At 36.9% G+C, this 22,137-nt stretch overlaps 1 protein-coding gene across 1 annotated transcript in view; it reads right to left on the bottom strand.

Moving 5' to 3' along the window:
• The window catches only part of LOC145982231 (uncharacterized), a 481,944-nt gene extending 472,076 nt beyond the window's left edge, over positions 1-9,868 (bottom strand). The window contains exon 1 of the mRNA XM_083115800.1: positions 9,750-9,868. Within this exon, the coding sequence (XP_082971926.1) occupies positions 9,750-9,779 (30 nt within the window). The 5' untranslated portion in view covers positions 9,780-9,868. The remainder of the gene's footprint in view (positions 1-9,749) is intronic.
• Positions 9,869-22,137: the final 12,269 nt, after the last annotated feature.

Raw genomic sequence — 22,137 nt, 5'->3', positions numbered from 1 at the left:
GAGTTATTTAACCACCTAAGTCTAGCCTGATTTCTTATTTCTATTAGATTATGACATTCATTATCAAACCATGGCTTACTTTTTCTCGGTTTATGGTATCCTATACTTTCTTTAGCTGCTGATTCTATTGCATTACGTATGTGCTCCCAATTCTTATTTACGTCTGTTTCATTTATATTTTCATCATCATTTAAATCCTGCAAAACATCAAATCTATTTGACAGTTTAATTTGGTAATCTTTCTTAATTCTTTCATCAGTAAACTTTCCTGTATCAAATTTTAGAACTTTTAGATTTTGTTGCTTATGATTTATCACTGAGAGTCTTTCTCTTAATTTAGCAATTACTAAATAATGGTATCTTTTATCAAGTTTACTTTAGGTTGCCACCCCTTTCTAAACTCATTTACACCTTTATATAAATCTCTGATATTTTTATTTTTGCTGTTTGTTTCAATTTCGTTAATTTTGCTTTTCAAGTAATCTCTTTTTTTACTTCTAAACGTGCGGTTAACTTCTCGCTTTATTCTATTATAATTGTTTAGATTTGTATCATCAGAGTTATTTAACCACCTAAGTCTAGCCTGATTTCTTATTTCTATTAGATTATGACATTCATTGCACGATCACGTCAAAATTCAATCTGGTCGAAATTACTATGAAAAACCACGTGAAACACCTTTGAACTTGAAATAATAGATGGTATGTAGCTTCAAAGAAAATTAAATACCTATTTTTTTTACAAAAACAAGGAGCGCTGCAACAGGACGTCCGTACTCTTCGGCTGCTCTCACGCCACGTTAGATATGACTCATCACATTACGTCATAACTTGTTGCAACATGTTGTGTAATAGTTTACTCCCTTATAGTTAATACAACGAAGAGCATTAGATATGAGTCATCACAATGTTACGTAATAACTTGTTGCAAAAACGTTGTGCAATAGTATACCCTTATAAGTAATACAATTAAGAGGTACTTAATATGAGTCATCACAATGTTAGTTACATGGTTCTAGTTAGGATGATGATTTTTTTTGGTTTGTTGGATAGGGGTTGAAGAAGACTATTTGTTGTAGTGACCACAGTATTGTTTTTTTTGTGTGTGTGTGCGTTTTCTGTTCTCTTACGAGAATTAATATAAGTTGCCATAGAACCCTCCAATTCATGACTTAGGAAAAATCTGTTTGCGGATTCATCACGTACGCCTATACGTGAGTAAAATGTGAATAGAACCTATGTTCGGAAATCCAAAATGGCGACCGGAAGTGGGATTATCTTGGAAACAGTAAGACTTAGGAAAAATCTGTTTGCTGATTCACCACAAACGCCTATATGTAAGTAAAATATGAATAGAACCTATGGTCGGAAATTCAAAATAGCGACCGGAAGTGGGGTTATCTTGGAAACGGTAAGACTTAGGAAAAATCTGTTTGCGGATTCATTAGGTACACCTATACGTGAGAAAAAATATGAATAGAAGCTATGATCGGAAATCCAAAATGGCAACCGGAAGTGGGGTTATCTTGGAAACGGTAAAACTTAGGAAAAATCTGTTTGCTGATTCATCACGTACGCCTATATGTGAGAAAAAATATGAATAGAACCTATGCTCGGAAATCCAAAATGGCGACCGGAAGTAGGGTTAGGGGCCAGGAATCTTAAAAAAAAAATATTATTTGTTTGTTTGTTTGCGTCACAATATAGGCACGCGCGCGCGTGTATGTGTGGCACATCGTTCCCGAGAGAGAGGTTTACAAAGGTCACGATATACAAACATTTGACCGGGGCTTGGAAAATTACGATAAGGTGCATTCATCCTTCAAGAATAAGAGACTGCATTATTTACTCATCACGTTGTGTCAGCGCAATAAATAAGGCGCTGAACATAGAAAAAAAATAAGAGTTTTTGAGGTTTGGTGAACCTCAATTAATAAAAATAAGTTTTTGAGGTTTTGGTGAGCTCCAAATAATCAAAGTGAGTTTTTGATGTTTTGGTGCTGTTTTCTACGCTGTGAAACATCGTTAGCGCAATAAATAAGGCGTGGAACGTGGAGAGAAAGTGAGTTTTTGAGGTTTGGCGAGCCCCACCGAGCCCCACCGAGCCCCATTTTCGGTTGGTGAACCGGCTAACCTGCACTACTAGTTATGTTGGAAACAGTGAGAGTTAGGAAAAATCTGTTTGCGGATTCGTCATGTACGCCTATATGTAAGTAAAATATGAATAGAACCTATGCTCGGAAATCCAAAATGGCGACCGGAAGTGGGGTTATCTTTGAAACGGTAAGACTTAGAAAAAATCTGTTTGCGGATTCGTCACGTACGCCTATATGTAAGTAAAATATGAATAGAACCTATGTTCGGAAATCCAAAATGGCGACCGGAAGTGGGGTTATCTTGGAAACTGTAAGACTTAGGAAAAATCTGTTTGCAGATTCACCACGAACGCCTATATGTAACTAAAATATGAATAGAACCTATGTTCAGAAATCCAAAATGGCAACCGGAAGTGGGGTTATCTTGGAAACAGTAAGACTTAGGAAAAATCTGTTTGGGGATTCATCATATACACCTATACGTAAGAAAAAATATGAATAAAACCAATAGTGTTCGGAAGTCATGCAGGTTTGGACGTGACGACGCAGTTCAATAACATAGGTTAGACCAAGAAAAAAAACCTTGGTGATTTTATTTCGAGTAAAATGTTGGCAACACTGCGAGAAAATAAGGCTTATGTCTTACAAGAGCAAACTATTAAGTCGAGCCTCACCGAGCCTCACTTCGAGCCTCACTTTCGGTTGCAGCTCTGTCTTTATGGTTCTACTCTAAAGTAGGTCAAAGCACGTAGAGGCTCTCGTGTAGTTTAGCACGAAAAAAAATAAATAGGTTAAGTTATATCACGTAAGATCGCGGCATTCGTGCCAAGTACGAGTGGGAAAAAAAAAATAGGAAATTTTACAAAAACATCGCTAAACGCTAAAACATCGACAAAAATTTGTCAAAATATGTCAAAAACTGATTTTCAATTGATAAAAAAAAGCTACAAATGCATACCTACCAAGTACGAGTGGGAAGAAAATGAGATGCGGTAAAAATTGCACTGAAAAATCGTCAAACGCTAAAACATCGACAAAAAATTGTCAAAATATGTCAAAAAGTGATATTCAATTGATAAAAAAAAACAATACCTACTAAGTACTACTTTGAAACAACCAATATACACTACTCATAAGTAATAGCCCAAACTGACACAGGTGAAAGTACACGATAATAGAAGCAAAAAGTGTCAGTAAACATGGATCTGCAAACGAGCCGTTTTCGAGATAATCGCGAATGTGTGATTACAAGCCGCCACTGACTTCATTGTTTGTAAACGTCGTCCTAGCTGGTAATGCTAATAATGTGTGCGAATGTGCGGTCCGAGGTTTGTTCTTTGTTTACAAAACAGAACATTTCCGAGAGGTGGCGATGTAATCAAACAGAACATTTCCGAGAGGTGGTACGGCTTGTACTCACACATTCGCACACATTATTAGCATTTTATAAACCAGGACGATGTTTACAAACAATGAAGTCAGTGGCGGCTTGTAATCACACATTCGCGATTATCTCGAAAACTGCTCGTTTGCAGACACATGCTTACTGAGACTATTTTGCTTCTATTATCGTGTACTTTCAACTGTGTCATTTTCCGCTATTACTTTTGAGACACCCTGTAAGAGTGTTAAAAAAAAAAATCTATTTGAATAAAAGAAAATCAGATTTAAATAAAGAAATCATCATAAATTATTTTTTTAAAAGAAAAATCATGATCTTCATCCACCTGAACGCTGAACGAGCCAACCAACCGATTGAAGAGACCGTGACAAGATGAAGGCTACTCTTTTGAGAAAACGACACAGCCTTAGCGACACGTGCAACTTGTGTCACTTCTGTGCGAAAAGTTGCATTTATTTCTGAAGGTTTGTTTCCAAGTTACACGTTGGAGGCACATAGTGGTTCGGATCCCACTTTAAACTGTAGGTCCAGTCCCGATTAGCCTTACTGTGCATAAAGTGGACTTAAAACACCAAATCAACCAACCAATTAACCAAGTGGCACGTGTCGCTTGTCGCTATGATCTGAAAGCACCCTAAGAATTTTGAAACTTACGAGAAGATAATTTATTAATTATGTCCTACACGCAGTACATAAGCTATACATGTCACTTGTAAACGAACCGTCACATAATTAACGGAGGAGAAAGTTCCATGAAAATTATCTGCCTGTGAAAAAAAGGTTCAATTCTTGATGGCGTAAAGCGAACGTTAAGAAACGTTTATTGATGCAATGCTTTTGTTTATTTTACTTCGGTTTTCTGCTACTTTTGGCTAATGGCGACGATGAGAATTATTGATGACTGACTGATTCAGATTTATAAAGGATTTTCCAATAAGAATGACATGATTTTGAAATGTACTGGCAACTATGCTTCAAATGTTATAACTGTCAATAGTTGTCATTTGTGTTTAGTATACTACTGTGACAATTCATCATGGCTAAATACACGGTTCAAGAACGTTTGGTTATTATCCAAACATTTTATGAAAATAAACGTTCTTGAACTTGAAACTGATCATAATTTTGGGCTAAAAATTATCTTCTCAGATGAAGCTCATTTCTGGTTAAGTGGATATGTTAACGAACAAAATTAAATTGTCGTTTTTGGTGTGAAAACAATCCACAAAAGGTCACCCTATGGTGTGGTTTATGGCATGGTGGCATCATCGGATCATTTTCTTCCAAAACGAGGTAGGAGATGTAGTTACAGTGACTGGTGAGCGGTACCGATTGATATTAACAGATTATTTGTGGTCAAATTTAGATTAACCCGACGCCTAAGTGGGCATAAGGGAAAAGAAGAAGAAGAAATTTAGATAAATTGATTTGGAGGACATGAGGTTCCGACAAGACGGTGCCACATGTGACACCGCTAATGCCACTATCGACGTATTGCAAGAATAGTTTTGTGAAAGGATAATTTCAAGAAATGCAACTGTTAGTTGGCCTCCAAGAAGTTGTGATTTAACTCCTTTAGATTGCTTTTTGTGGGGTTATTGAAATCTATAGTCTATGCAAACAGACCACGAACCCTTGATGCATTAAGATTGAACATCGAACGCTGCATTCGTGACATTAGACCCGAGTTATTGCACAAAGTCATCGAAAATTGGCTTCATCGAATTCACTCGTGTGTACGAAGTCGAGGTGGACACTTAAATGATGTGCTATTCAAAACATAATGTAATAAAATATGCTTCATAATAATATAAGAAGTTTGGTTGTATCTGAAATAGTTTTTATTTAATTTCATTGTAAAATTTCGTATCGTTCTTATTGGAAAACCCTACATTATTCGAAAACTAGCTGATTGGCCGGCGTTGCCCTGTTATTTATTTATCCAAATCTTCTATTAGACAGGAATATAATGAATTATAACTATAGTGTAAAATGAACTTGGAATTGAACGGCATTGGGAGTGACGCTATTCATCTCAGCGACGACGAAATCTATGGATTCCACACAAATATTGGTCGTTTTACATGTCACCCCCTTCCGAACCCCACCCATAGAAGTGCCAGAGGTGTCTTGGAGTTGAATGGCATTGGGAGTGTCATTATTCATCCTAGCGACTCCGAAAACTATTTATTTCACACTAATGGTAGTTTTCGATTAAGGGGTCTAGGGGTGTCTTACCCCCACAGTATCTCTTTTCAGATTGTAAGTCATACGTGTACCAAGTTTGGTTGAAATCGCTGCAGGCGTTCGAGAGTTATTCCGGAACAAACAAACACACACACATACATCCATAAGAAGCTCCCCTGTGCTCCCCTGTTCTTAGCACCACGCCACGAAGGCGTATAGGGGGTGTGGGGGTAACGCCCCACACTTTCTTGATCCGGTCGTGAGTGGGAGTGATGTGATCAGCACCACGCCCCTGACCGCCTTTACCCCCCAGGGTTTCCCCCAGGTACCCATGTCATTCGACGCTGGGTGGGCGCCGGTGCAGCTTCCAATGTTAGAAAAGTTCCCGGATTTGAACCGGCCGGGGATCGTTACCGACTGAGCCACCGCGGCCAATACACCCACACATACATCCATTTGTATATATATAGAAGATTAGCACATAGACCCACACGGGGGTAAGCCTTTAACTAAAATAAAACTGGGGTCGGATCTCTAACCAAAAAGTTCGGGTCCTAGTCATGATATCCATGTTTTGAGGCATTTAATGTGCATAAAATAAATATTTCGTTGGATTTTAAAATGCATAAAAATATATTTATATATTTTTATTTTGCGTTGCTTTCTGATACGATTGGTTAATCGTGACAACAAGGATAAACGATGATTAGATGAATTGATGAAGGGGCTGGGAAACAAACCCGGAGCCTTTGGTGTTGAGATCGTGGCTGGAGTTGTTTTGATTTGTGCTTTTACTCAACTTTATGCACAGTAAGGCTAATCGGGACTGGACATACAGATTAAAGTGTTATCCAAACAACTATGTGCCTCCATCGGGTATCGAACTCGGGACACATTGTTTACAAGGAAACGACATTACCGCTATGCCACCGGGGAACACAAATGCGTTCAAAATGCATGAAAATACTCCAACAAGTAGGGCTAACCAAAGGGTATGCGTGTCACGTGTCGCTTTTATTAGAAAATAATATAGCGTATACTTCTTATAATCCTAATCGATACGAGTCGCTTCGGTGTGAAATCTCCCATACATAATCATCTTTCTTTTTCCCAAAACAATTGGCGGCAGACTATAAAGGTTCTTATCGTTGAACGCGACACTTCAGGTTCATTGCGTATCAATCTCCTCTAAATAGAGATTTGTAGCAAGCCACTAGGTATCCTCGATCACCGGCCGTTGTCCTCTCAGGTATTCAAACAATGCCATGTCAGGAATTAACCAATCTTCCTGGTCGAGTGGAGTTAAGGTGCTGATAGCAGGGCCAATGTCCAGGGGATTGGAGGAAGGGATATGTTAGAGAACAACAGGCGGTGTGGGGGTCTTTGGTCTTGAGTCTTGAAGCGAGAAGGAACTGGGGAGATTGAGCGAGCTAGTACAAACCTATTCTGAGAGTCTTTAAGGGAACTTCATCATCAGTAGACGTCGGATTTTACGTTTCTAACCTATTTTTTTTCCTTTACAGGTATGTAAGAAATAATAAGTTATGTCAGCGTTTCATTAAAAAACGCAACAACTGCTGAAGTTTTATAGTGCCTAAAAAGCTATTTTGCTTGTTAGAACCTATTTTATGTATATGTGCCTAAATCAAGCCTTTTTTTAGGTTTTTATATATTTTTTAAAGGTTTTACAGGATTTTTATGTCGCACAGAGGCCATTTGCTTTGTTTGGTCAGGAAAAAATTCAATGATTAGCTTGTTTGAATCGTACTCTCTGTCGATTTCCCTTCCTCCAAGTCCATGGTGATTTTTCAAAGCTATGAAGAAAGCGAAATGTCTGGTGCCATTGTTACCTGTACAATCCAAAGTGGTCTGATCTGTGTGGTCTTGCTCACTTTCGCGTCACTTCGGTGCTTTGTGGCATTCACGCCTTGCAAACTGACATTACAGCATTGAAGTTTGCACCACTGACTATGCTTTTGTTCAAAGATTATTTTCAGCATATAATATGATCCTCACAGACAAAATTGCGGAGTTTTACTGCGGATAACATGAAAAACGATTGTTGCCTAACTATACGTCCAAGAGTGGAATTAATAGTAAATTTCCAATGGTAAGTTCTGCCATCGCCGTAGGGTTAGGCAACACACATAACGTTATGCAAGATAGTGCGTATTTCAGGATATACAGTAGGTATCCCATTTTCACAGTATTATTCACGAATTTTGAACTGTTTTAAGATCTTTTGAACCTACTACAGGATTATTCGAGCCTAACTTAAGATTTTTAGGACCTATTTTAGGATTTTTAAAGCCTATTTTATGAACCTAAAAGCCTACTTTTTAGAACCTATAAATCCAAGGTCTAATCATCAGAGACACAGGTATTATCCTGTTTCCAACCAGGCCCGTACCCAGAATTTTTTTTAGGGAGGGGTCAGACCCGAAAATATGTGTTATATATATATATATATAAAACACATTCACAATATATATATATATATATATATATATATATATATGTAAGGTATAGCTTGATGCATTTGGATTAAAATCAGTTTTCATAAGTATTTGAATGGTACCAGTTCCGCAAATTAACAGTGTATCAAATCTCCAGCACCACTGAACAGCAATGATAATTCTGTTTAGAGAATAATATATATTTGTGAATTAAATGTTGCGTATTAGCAAATTATTAAATTAAAGAACATGTCTAAATGTGAGTTAACAAAAACATAAGACATTTTTTTCGCAATACGACTGCAATTCAAAATAAAAGATGGGACAGGGATTAAAAACAATGGACTGTCTTGATTAAATCGGAACGTCTGGTTATGAAATAAAACTCCCAATATTGCAGACTTCAGACTTCCGGTGGCTGCTTCTCTCCAGAAACAACCCATTCATTTATTTATGCAAGCACAAAATTGAATTTTTAACAAATTTGAAAAAAATCGTCGAAGATATATTCGTAGCTCTTTACAGGTTCACATTTAAATATTTGAGACTTCGCCTGGGTACGGGCTGTTTCCAACCATGTTGATCTAGACTTGAAGGCATAAATCCAAATGCTTGTGTTTGGCATTTCTAAAGTGTTTTTACCATTAGGCTCACCTTGAGCAGTGAGTTGCTCCAAATGCAAAGGATGAATGATAAGTAGGGCCTCCCCGATGGCGCAGTGATACCGTCGTCGCCTTGTAATGAAGGGTCCCGGGTTCGATTCCCGGTGGAGGCGCATAGTGGTTCGGATCCCACTTTAAGCTGTAGGTCCACTCCCGATTAGCCTTACTGTGCATAAAGTGGACTTAAAACACCAACTCAATCAATCAAAGATAAGTGAGCTACATCACCCACCTTGATGGGTAAGGTTCTTGGTTTGATCCCCCGTTCTGAGAGAACGTTACGATTGTATTTCTGTCACTGAGGGAACGAGAAAAAGATAGAATTATTGCTTTTTCTATTCATTGTTTTGTTCTTTTACATAAGTATTCTACAAGGAGTTCCACTTTTAGTGTAAATAGCAGTATTGTTAAGATTGTTAACAGTATACAATCTGATACTTCACAAAAGCAATATCAACAAGGAAATACAATAACATGCTGTACTGTAACACTATGTTTAAATGCAATTTTTAAAACAAGCAATTAAACAATTAAAATACGAGTTCATTCTTTGATCGTCTCAGTATTGTACCATGAATGACATTTTTCGTAAAAGTTAATTGACATCATCCATATATTTAATGCAAACATGGTCTAAACAAGTGCCATGCGCAGGGTTTTGGAAAGGGGAGGTTACGTATATTTTTCTTAGTGGTCAGCCCTGCCTTTGACTTTCATTTTTGTAGGAATACTGAACCAAAGGGGGGGGAGTAATGACCCCAACTAACCCCCCCTTGGGCGCGCCACGGGTCTGCGTTTCAGGTTTCACGAAACTTAGCATATACCCTATGATTTTTTTGGAACAACAGCAGTGAATATACGGAAACGCAAGTAGTTCGATGCAGTGCATTAAAATATTTTAAATGCATTAAGAATTATTTTTGCTAAAATAGTAATTGTTCCCTTACCTGAGCTGTGTCTGCCTGCATTGTTGACATCTACAGGTCCTCAGATTTCGTCCCACCAAATCCCCGGAGCGCCTCTTCGTTCACTTTCAGATTTCCGCACTGTTGACTCTTTTGCTGAAGGGTCGAATCCAACCGCTGTTGTCGAAATGGAACTTGGAAGTCGCCGCAAGTTCTGCGCGAGATGCAGCCCTTTTCGATCGCACGAGAAAGCTTCTGTTCCGGTCGAAGCGAGCGGCGAGTGAATAGTTGGGGGAAAGTAGATTCAAGCCTCGTTCTCCGGGACACCGACAGGTGGCGCACGCGCTGTTGCGGGTCTTTGACTGAAAAAAGGAGCATCAACAGGTGATTTCAAGTCAGGGTTTCCATCCCGAAGAACAAGTCTCTAGCAGAAATGAAACTTTCACCTAATGTATTTCACCCAGGGTGGGTATGTTTAAAACAAAAGCGTTTAAAACAACTTGTTTTAAACGTTTAAAATGCACGACTTTGATTTTGTACAAAGGTTTTAAACAAACACGGTGTTTTAAACAAGTTTGTGTAAAACATATTACGATATTTTTGATAGTCTGTGTTTATTTGTGTGTTTGGCAACTATGTCTTTTCATTTAATCTTTATCATTTTCTTTACTGTTCAATCAGTTGCTGAAAACAAACAAACATGTCGTATTCAGTACTTGCGAGCCAAGTTTTGAACACATGGCTATGTTTTTACAAGTGTTATGTCAATGTATGTTGTTGCATTCACAATAAAACGTGATATTTCGGAAAACAGTAGCACCAACGGGGATAAAGTGGTGCCTGGCAACAGTGGATTAGTTGAACCTTCTCGAACAGCTTACATGCGAGATTTAAAACGGACGTAAATAGGTATTTTAAGAAGCTAGTCAAGTTCTTAATTCTTAACTACAAACACAGTCCTTCCTTCCATGATTCAACACATTCCCCAGCAACCATTATTCTTAGAAAATAAGTCTTCTTGGTATTACGCTTTGAATGTTTAATTTTTAAAACATGTTTTTATCCTTAATTAAAACAATGTTTAAACATTTCAAACGTGTTTAAGACAAAACTATTTTATTTGCTTCTTTAAACAAAAAATCGCTAAGTCCGATTTCATCGCATATTCGTCGTACCCTATTTTTTCAGTTCAAAAATCGGATTTACCCTTTCATCGCGTAATTGTCGCATCGGAGGGGGGTAAGGGGTGACTCCCTTTCATGTAGTACACCCCGGACTGCATTTTGCAGACTAGCGAGCCTATGGCGTCTAGACCCATGGCCAGTATAATCCTATGTGGGATTTGTGTCGTATCCGACCCATATGGCCTTGTTGAGTCCAGTTGAGTTGTTAATTTAGTGCACAGATAAGCTAATCGGGACTGGACCTACGGTTTAAAGCAGGGTTGTTAAAGGTCCAGGAATATTAAATAAATTCAATTCCGGTCCAGAAGAGAAAATCAACAAGCGAAAATGGGTTCTGGAACATAAATGACCTTTTTATCTTTAAGGAATTTCAATTTGGTCGAGGAACCTTTTTTCTGGAAGAATTTCAATTTGGTCGAGGAACCTTTTTTCTGGAAGAATTTCAATTTTTGTCGAGGAACCTTTTTTCTGAATGAATTTCAATTTGGTAGAGGAACCTTTTTTTTCTGGAAGAATTTCAATTTTTGTCGAGGAACCTTTTTTCTGAATAAATTTCAATTTGGTCGAGGAACCTTTTTTTCTGGAAGAATTTCAATTTTTGTCGAGGAACCTTTTTTCGGAATAAATTTCAATTTGGTCGAGGAACCTTTTTTTCTGGAAGAATTTCAATTTTTGTCGAGGAACCTTTTTTCGGAATAAATTTCAATTTGGTCGAGGAACCTTTTTTCTGAATGAATTTCAATTTAATTGAGGAACCTTTTTTCTGAATGAATTTCAATTTGGTCGAGGAACCTTTTTTTCTGGAAGAATTTCAATTTTTGTCCAGGAACCTTTTTTCTGAATAAATTTCAATTTGGTCGAGGAACCTTTTTTCTGAATGAATTTCAATTTTTGTCGAGGAACCTTTTTCTGAATAAATTTCAATTTGGTCGAGGAACCTTTTTTCTGGAAGAATTTCAATTTTTGTCGAGGAACCTTTTTTCTGAATGAATTTCAATTTGGTCGAGGAACCTTTTCTCTGGAAGAATTTCAATTTGGTCGAGGAACCTTTTTTTCTGGAAGAATTTCAATTTGGTCGAGGAACCTTTTTTCTGAATAAATTTCAATTTGGTCGAGGAACCTTTTTTCTGGAAGAATTTCAATTTTTGTCAAGGAACCTTTTTTCTGAATGAATTTCAATTTGGTCGAGGAACCTTTTTTTCTGGAAGAATTTCAATTTTTGACGAGGAACCTTTTTTCTGAATAAATTTCAATTTGGTCGAGGAACCTTTTTTCTGAATGAATTTCAATTTAATTGAGGAACCTTTTTTCTGAATGAATTTCAATTTGGTCGAGGAACCTTTTTTCTGAATGAATTTCAATTTGGTTGAGGAACCTTTTTTCTGAATGAATTTCAATTTGGTCGAGGAACCTTTTTTCTGAATGAATTTCAATTTAATTGAGGAACCTTTTTTCTGAATGAATTTCAATTTGGTCGAGGAACCTTTTTTTCTGGAAGAATTTCAATTTGGTCGAGGAACCTTTTTTCTGAATGAATTTCAATTTGGTCGAGGAACCTTTTCTCTGGAAGAATTTCAATTTGGTCGAGGAACCTTTTTTTCTGGAAGAATTTCAATTTGGTCGAGGAACCTTTTTTCTGAATAAATTTCAATTTGGTCGAGGAACCTTTTTTCTGGAAGAATTTCAATTTTTGTCAAGGAACCTTTTTTCTGAATGAATTTCAATTTGGTCGAGGAACCTTTTTTTCTGGAAGAATTTCAATTTTTGTCGAGGAACCTTTTTTCTGAATAAATTTCAATTTGGTCGAGGAACCTTTTTTCTGAATGAATTTCAATTTAATTGAGGAACCTTTTTTCTGAATGAATTTCAATTTGGTCGAGGAACCTTTTTTTCTGGAAGAATTTCAATTTGGTCGAGGAACCTTTTTTCTGAATGAATTTCAATTTGGTCGAGGAACCTTTTTTCTGGAAGAATTTCAATTTTTGTCAAGGAACCTTTTTTCTGAATGAATTTCAATTTGGTCGAGGAACCTTTTTTTCTGGAAGAATTTCAATTTTTGTCAAGGAACCTTTTTTCTGAATGAATTTCAATTTGGTAGAGGAACCTTTTTTTTCTGGAAGAATTTCAATTTTTGTCAAGGAACCTTTTTTCTGAATGAATTTCAATTTGGTCGAGGAACCTTTTTTCTGGAAGAATTTCAATTTGGTCGAGGAACCTTTTTTCTGGAAGAATTTCAATTTGGTCGAGGAACCTTTTTTTCTGGAAGAATTTCAATTTTTGTCGAGGAACCTTTTTTCTGAATAAATTTTAATTTGGTCGAGGAACCTTTTTTCTGAATGAATTTCAATTTAATTGAGGAACCTTTTTTCTGAATGAATTTCAATTTGGTCGAGGAACCTTTTTTCTGAATGAATTTCAATTTGGTTGAGGAACCTTTTTTCTGAATGAATTTCAATTTGGTCGAGGAACCTTTTTTTCTGGAAGAATTTCAATTTTTGTCCAGGAACCTTTTTTCTGAATAAATTTCAATTTGGTCGAGGAACCTTTTATCTGAATGAATTTCAATTTTTGTCGAGGAACCTTTTTTCTGAATAAATTTCAATTTGGTCGAGGAACCTTTTTTCTGGAAGAATTTCAAATTTTGTCGAGGAACCTTTTTTCTGAATGAATTTCAATTTGGTCGAGGAACCTTTTTTCGGGAAGAATTTCAATTTGGTCGAGGAACCTTTTCTTCTGGAAGAATTTCAATTTGGTCGAGGAACCTTTTTTCTGAATAAATTTCAATTTGGTCGAGGAACCTTTTTTCTGGAAGAATTTCAGTTTGGTCCAGGAACCTTTTTTCTGAATAAATTTCAATTTGGTCGAGGAACCTTTTTTCTGAATGAATTTCAATTTTTGTCGAGGAACCTTTTTTCTGAATAAATTTCAATTTGGTCGAGGAACCTTTTTTCTGGAAGAATTTCAATTTTTGTCGAGGAACCTTTTTTCTGAATGAATTTCAATTTAGTCGAGGAACCTTTTTTCTGGAAGAATTTCAATTTGGTCGAGGAACCTTTTTTTCTGGAAGAATTTCAATTTGGTCGAGGAAACTTTTTTCTGAATAAATTTCAATTTGGTCGAGGAACCTTTTTTCTGAATAAATTTCAATTTGGTCGAGGAACCTTTTTTCTGAATAAATTTCAATTTGGTCGAGGAACCTTTTTTCTGAATGAATTTCAATTTTTGTCGAGGAACCTTTTTTCTGAATAAATTTCAATTTGGTCGAGGAACCTTTTTTCTGGAAGAATTTCAATTTTTGTCGAGGAACCTTTTTTCTGAATGAATTTCAATTTGATCGAGGAACCTTTTTTCTGGAAGAATTTCAATTTGGTCGAGGAACCTTTTTTCTGGAAGAATTTCAATTTGGTCGAGGAACCTTTTTTCTGGAAGAATTTCAATTTGGTCGAGGAACCTTTTTTCTGAATAAATTTCAATTTGGTCGAGGAACCTTTTTTCTGGAAGAATTTCAATTTTTGTCGAGGAACCTTTTTTCTGAATGAATTTCAATTTGGTCGAGGAACCTTTTTCTGGAAGAATTTCAATTTGGTCGAGGAACCTTTTTTCTGAATAAATTTCAATTTGGTCGAGGAACCTTTTTTCTGGAAGAATTTCAGTTTGGTCCAGGAACCTTTTTTCTGGAAGAATTTCAGTTTGGTCGAGGAACCTTTTTTCTGGAAGAATTTCAATTTGGTCGAGGAACCTTTTTCTGGAAGAATTTCAATTTGGTCGAGGAACCTTTTTTCTGGAAGAATTTCAATTTGGTCGAGGAACCTTTTTTCTGAATAAATTTCAATTTGGCCGAGGAACCTTTTTTCTGGAAGAATTTCAGTTTGGCCCAGGAACCTTTTTTCTGAATGAATCTCAGTTTGGTCCAGGAACCTTCTTTCTGGAAGAATTTCAATTTGGTCGAGGAACCTTTTTTCTGGAAGAATTTCAATTTGGTCGAGGAACATTTTTTCTGGAAGAATTTTAATTTGGTCGAGGAACCTTTTTTCTGGAAGAATTTCAATTTGGTCGAGGAACCTTTTTTCTGAATAAATTTCAATTTGGTCGAGGAACCTTTTTTCTGGAAGAATTTCAATTTGGTCGAGGAACCTTTTTTCTGGAAGAATTTCAATTTGGTCGAGGAACCTTTTTTCTGAATAAATTTCAATTTGGTCGAGGAACCTTTTTTCTGGAAGAATTTCAGTTTGGTCCAGGAACCTTTTTTCTGAATGAATTTCAATTTGGTCGAGGAACCTTTTTTCTGGAAGAATTTCAATTTGGTCGAGGAACCTTTTTTCTGAATAAATTTCAATTTGGTCGAGGAACCTTTTTTCTGGAAGAATTTCAATTTGGTCGAGGAACCTTTTTTCTGGAAGAATTTCAATTTGGTCGAGGAACCTTTTTTCTGGAAGAATTTCAATTTGGTCGAGGAACCTTTTTTCTGGAAGAATTTCAATTTGGTCGAGGAACCTTTTTTCTGGAAGAATTTCAATTTGGTCGAGGAACCTTTTTTCTGGAAGAATTTCAATTTGGTCGAGGAACCTTTTTTCTGAATAAATTTCAATTTGGTCGAGGAACCTTTTTTCTGGAAGAATTTCAGTTTGGTCCAGGAACCTTTTTTCTGAATGAATTTCAATTTGGTCGAGGAACCTTTTTTCTGGAAGAATTTCAATTTGGTCGAGGAACCTTTTTTCTGAATAAATTTCAATTTGGTCGAGGAACCTTTTTTCTGGAAGAATTTCAGTTTGGTCCAGGAACCTTTTTTTTGAATGAATTTCAATTTGGTCGAGGAACCTTTTTTCTGGAAGAATTTCAATTTGGTCGAGGAACCTTTTTTCTGGAAGAATTTCAATTTGGTCGAGGAACCTTTTTTCTGGAAGAATTTCAATTTGGTCGAGGAACCTTTTTTCTGGAAGAATTTCAATTTGATCGAGGAACCTTTTTCTGGAAGAATTTCAATTTGGTCGAGGAACCTTTTTTCTGGAAGAATTTCAATTTGGTCGAGGAACCTTTTTTCTGGAAGAATTTCAATTTGGTCGAGGAACCTTTTTTCTGGAAGAATTTCAATTTGGTCGAGGAACCTTTTTTCTGGAAGAATTTCAATTTGGTCGAGGAACCTTTTTTCTGAATAAATTTCAATTTGGTCGAGGAACCTTTTTTCTGGAAGAATTTCAGTTTGGTCCAGGAACCTTTTTTCTGAATGAATTTCAATTTGGTCGAGGAACCTTTTTTCTGGAAGAATTTCAATTTCGTCGAGGAACCTTTTTTCTGAATAAATTTCAATTTGGTCGAGGAACCTTTTTTCTGGAAGAATTTCAGTTTTGTCCAGGAACCTTTTTTCTGAATGAATTTCAATTTGGTCGAGGAACCTTTTTTCTGGAAGAATTTCAATTTGGTCGAGGAACCTTTTTTCTGGAAGAATTTCAATTTGGTCGAGGAACCTTTTTTCTGAATAAATTTCAATTTGGTCGAGGAACCTTTTTTCTGGAAGAATTTCAATTTGGTCGAGGAACCTTTTTTCTGGAAGAATTTCAATTTGGTCGAGGAACCTTTTTTCTGGAAGAATTTCAATTTGGTCGAGGAACCTTTTTTCTGGAAGAATTTCAATTTGGTCGAGGAACCTTTTTTCTGGAAGAATTTCAATTTGTTCGAGGAACCTTTTTTCTGAATAAATTTCAATTTGGTCGAGGAACCTTTTTTCTGGAAGAGTTTCAATTTGGTCGAGGAACCTTTTTTCTGGAAGAATTTCAATTTGGTCGAGGAACCTATTTTCTGGAAGAATTTCAATTTGGTCGAGGAACCTTTTTTCTGAATAAATTTCAATTTGGTCGAGGAACCTTTTTTCTGGAAGAATTTCAATTTGGTCGAGGAACCTTTTTTCTGGAAGAATTTCAATTTGGTCGAGGAACCTTTTTTCTGGAAGAATTTCAATTTGGTCGAGGAACCTTTTTTCTGAATAAATTTCAATTTGGTCGAGGAACTTTTTTTCTGGAAGAATTTCAGTTTGGTCCAGGAACCTTTTTTCTGAATGAATTTCAATTTGGTCGAGGAACCTTTTTTCTGGAAGAATTTCAATTTGGTCGAGGAACCTTTTTTCTGGAAGAATTTCAATTTGGTCGAGGAACCTTTTTTCTGGAAGAATTTCAATTTGGTCGAGGAACTTTTTTTCTGGAAGAATTTCAATTTGGTCGAGGAACCTTTTTTCTGAATAAATTTCAATTTGGTCGAGGAACCTTTTTTCTGGAAGAATTTCAATTTGGTCGAGGAACCTTTTTTCTGGAAGAATTTCAATTTGGTCGAGGAACCTTTTTTCTGGAAGAATTTCAATTTGGTCGAGGAACCTTTTTTCTGAATGAATTTCAATTTGGTCGAGAACCTTTTTTCTGAATGAATTTCAATTTAATTGAGGAACCTTTTTTCTGAATGAATTTCAATTTGGTCGAGGAACCTTTTTTCTGAATGAATTTCAATTTAATTGAGGAACCTTTTTTCTGAATGAATTTCAATTTGGTCGAGGAACCTCTTTTCTGAATGAATTTCAATTTGGTCGAGGAACCTTTTTTCTGGAAGAATTTAAATTCCGTCCAGGAACCTTTTTTTCGGCATCAATTAAAATACGGTCCAGGAACCTCTTTTCAATCAAACAATACGCAACTTGGACCGAAGTTAAATTTTGAGAGTAATTGGTTCCGGTCCTCCAGTGGAAGCCAATAGAACCCATTAGAATGTATGGGTCCCTGGAACTTTTAACAACCCATGTTTAAAGTGCAATACGAACCAATACGTACCTCCATCGGTTATCGAACCTGGGACTACTTGATTACAAGACGACGACGTTACCACTACGCCATCGGGGAGGACGTATTTACAGAGAGGGGGCTGATGGAGCTAGAGCCCCTTCAGAAATTTTGAAAAAATTAAAAGTTTCACATAGAAGCAGCGAAGAACTAGGGGAAAAAACCAGTGTGTCAAAGCAAACCTGCCATGTTTTAGAGTACAAAGTTCAAAATATACGAAATATCTTATTGTGCATGCTGCCTCCTCTAAAAACCTGCTATGTACAATCCACCGTTATAATTTCGGACCCCCCCCCAAACAAATCTTTCGTACGCTTATGCATAACGCACTCCGAATTTTGAGTTTTGAGAGATTTTGTGGGAAATAACACTTTCTCTTCGTTACGGTACGCAGTAGGAAGAGAGAGATATAAATTAACTAAGTCTTCACACTGCAATGACTATGAAAGACTGTGGTGATTCAGACCGAGAAACAGAAATGGCGTACTCTTTTCTTCCAGTTGTCTTGTATTAATTTGATTTATTTACAGGTCCCGCTCGTATTGTTTACCCCAGCTCTCCTATTCTGGGAACGAGAGAAAGCCCCGGAAACTGTTCCCGGAGCTACAGAATCCAGTGATTCGTTGGTAATTGGTCGTCGCGGAGAACAAAAGAACAGCAGGGATCTATCCTGCCCAGGAAGAAAGCACGAGTAATTATACTGATGACGAGCGGAAAAGCTGTTTTAGTCCAACGACTCAGACAATTTCTTTCTTACATTGAACTCCCTACATTCTGTGCCGAAAATCTCTGGAACAAGCGAATGAAAGAGAGTACTCTGCGCATCAGCACATAAGTTATTTTGGCCCTTTACACAATACGGGCAAAGAAAATACGGAACAAAAACAAAAATGAATAACAAAATAAAATACGTCCATTAAAATTTCCTCACTCAATTTTTAAAAATCAATTATTGATTGAAACTATTAAAAGATCCTCACTCAATTCTTAAAAATCAATTATTGATTGAAACTATTAAAATTTTCTCACTCAATTTATAAAAATCAATTATTGATTGAAACAATTAAAATTTCCTCACTCAATTCTTAAAAATCAATTATTGATTGAAACTTTTAAAATTTCCTCACTCAATTTATAAAAATCAATTATTGATTGAAACTTTTAAAATTTCCTCACTCAATTCTTAAAAATCAATTATTGATTGAACCTATTAAAATTTCCTCACAATTTTTAAAAATCAATTATTGATTGAAACTATTAATGTCTCTGGAGACTAATATCAACTTCCATATTAAGAGCTGAGACTGTAAAGGGACACTCAGCACACAGGACAACAAAATATCGTCCACGCGAGATCAACTAGACGATATATCGTCACGGTATTTTAGCGATATATATCGTATCAGCGATATATCGTCGCGATATTTGTCGATATATATCGTGGAGATATATACATTGCCGATATCACGATATGGAAGAATTATCGTATCGTATCGTCTGTGACGATACTTTCTTGACGATATCGTCCATCTCTATCCCTTAACTTCCCAGGTCATGTTTTTGTCCCAGGTCCGGCCTCACAGACCACTATTTTAAAATAAACATAAAAAGTACTTAATACCTTCTGAATGCTATTTAACTGAACTAATTGGTTTGTTTCGTAAAAGGCTGTGTTGGTTCCATCACTTTCAAATTCGAAGGTTGGTGGTCGGGACCTTCGTGAATAAGGCCGGAATAGTCAAGAGAAATATTACATCTTAACCTCATAAGTTCAGAATTCTGTACGTGGACAATAAGTTCAGGTTTCGTCTGCAATAAGAGAAAAAGATCATTAGAATTTCTCAAAAAAGTAATTGTTACTTGTAACTGCCATGAAAACAGTCCATTCAAGGTCACGCCACCCACCTACAGTGTTGCCAATGAACAACAATTTCAACCGACAAAATCATCCACATACGTAAAAGGGGCGAAGTGTCGCCTGAGCAGCTTAGAAGAAGTGTGGCAACCCTGGAAGGCCAGGGGTGTGGAGGAGGGAATGGAAAGCTCCGACCTTGACAGGTCTATTTTCGTGGAGAGAACAATATAGTTACTTCCAAACGCTGCTAAAAATGTTGTTGTTTTAGGAAGAAAACATAACTACCAGTGGCAACCATGATGTGGCTTAATATATGCAGTAAAAAAATGTATTTTCTTCGGGAACTCGTGGCGTAGAAATGTCATTAACAAGGAAAGTTCAGGGTTTTCATAACCTGTGCGCAGTGTGCATAGGCGCCGACTCCATGGGGCTTGGGGGGGCTCGAGCCCCCCCCAATGTTAACAATGTGGGGGCAGAGCCCCCCCCCAATAATTTTGCTTAAGAGGATCTAATTTATTATTTTGCTTCTCTTGTAAAGTTTACTCTGAATTGTGCCACATGATCTTAACTTTAAATACACATTTGAAATGTTCTAGACCATCAACTTTGGGGGGCTGAGATCCCCAAACCATCAACTTTGGGGGGGCTATGACCGGAGACAGCAAAACACATGACTTATTACTACATACTAAGAATATAATTATAATATATTAATCAGAGACATAATAAATTTAGCCAACGACTTCTTCAAGACTGTTTGGGAATCCCCTAAAAGAATGCAAATATTTAGGAATATTATTGATGTGAATGAGAAGGCTGGCCATACTGGACTGCGATCACTTTCCCTCGTCGGTGGACGTTGAGAGCCTCCAGTATGCAACAGATCTTAAGGAACTATGAAAACCTTCTCAATTTTTTTGAGAAATTTTCTGAAGAAGATTCTACTGACGCAGCATCAAAATGTGCTGGATACCTGGAGACAATGCTTCACTTCAAGACATTTTTTTTCTCTCCCTCTACTGCCATGTGATGGATCCAATAGAAGAGGTAAACTGTAAGATTCAGTTTCCACACATTGATGCTACAGAAGTGGGATGAAAACTAAAATACTTGACTGACATCTTTCAAGAAAAGCGAATGGGTTTTGAGCAGTTCTGGCAGAAGTCAAAATGCACAGAGGTCAAACCCAGCCTCGTTGATGAGCCAGAATTGCCCCGGCAACGTCACGTCCCTAAGAGACTTGAGAAACCTAATGCTGCCAAACCTCACAAGTTCTACACTCCAAAATAGTATTATAAATCAATATACACTGACGTGTGTAACACAGCAAAATCATGTGTTAAACAAGGACATGAATCTACAGGCCTACAAAAAGTAACAGCCCTAGAGAAAGAATGTATCTCAGCTGTGAACAGTTGCACAACAAACTTTCAGCAAACGCGAGAATTCTTTCGCCAAGATTTGGATGCCGATAGGCTCTCCTTACACATGTCCATGCTTGGTGATATCGCCAAACAGAAGAAAGTGGTTCTAACTACCATGCGTGACATATGGAAGTTTCTTTTGGAAGACAGTACACTCCAGGAGTTTCTGCCTGAAGTTGCCAAATACATGATGGTCCTCCGCACTGTGCCAGTGACGACAGCCACAGCCGAAAGGTCATTCAGTGCTATTCGCCGACTGAAGACATATTTGAGATCTACAATGGGACAGAAGAGACTAAGCAGCTTAGCGGTACTCCACATACATCAAACTGTGATAATTTGGACCTGAGACCGCTCGTTAATGAGTTCATAAAAAAATAACCCAGTGCGTAGAGCAACTTTTGCTTTATTTTTAAATCATGTTCATATGTTTTTGTTGTGTATGTCACTTTATATCCTAGTGTACATGCTATCTGTTTTTTATTATTGCAAAATTAAATTTAAAAAGTTAAATATTGTACCAAGAACAAAAAAGTAAAACTTATCTTCCTGCTATTTGTGTTAGCATTTATGTAAATAATTAAATAAAACTGTTAAATATTGTAAATATTCGTTATTTTATGGGTACGTCAATACTCAGGTTATTTGCAACCCATCACATGTCTGTTGCGGACATTAAGACACATCCATGTCCTCGCCGGGACTCGAACCCGAGACCTCTGGATCAAAGCGAGTTGAGTCGACAACCCAACACGTTTTTTTTTTTTTTTTAAAGGAAATACCCCCTACACGGAGGTATCCCCCACCATTCACTCTTTTTCTCACTTTTACACTTTTCAATTCTTACATTTTTCTTTGTTTCTTATCAACTGGACGAACACAAATACCCATGCCTTACCCGGGACTCGAACCCACAACCCCTGGCGTTGTAGCGCGCTCTGCTAACCACTTCGCCACGGAGGTCGACAAAACACGTTCGGCTACCGAGGCCGGCATAAAACTGTTAGGTTGGCCTCTTAATGTAAATACATACTTTTCAATAAAAATGTTAATTGTTATCTAAAAAAAAAAAAAAAATGAGCAGAAACAAAAGACATAAAGCGACTTTGAAACATTTTCTAAACGTTTTTCATGTTACATTTCATT

This window comes from Lepisma saccharinum (assembly GCF_977018435.1).
Source record: "Lepisma saccharinum chromosome 15 unlocalized genomic scaffold, izLepSacc3.1 SUPER_15_unloc_1, whole genome shotgun sequence".
Lineage (NCBI taxonomy): Eukaryota > Metazoa > Arthropoda > Insecta > Zygentoma > Lepismatidae > Lepisma > Lepisma saccharinum.
The sequence above is the reverse complement of the archived record's forward strand: the minus strand, read 5'-3'. Positions and strand labels throughout refer to the sequence as shown.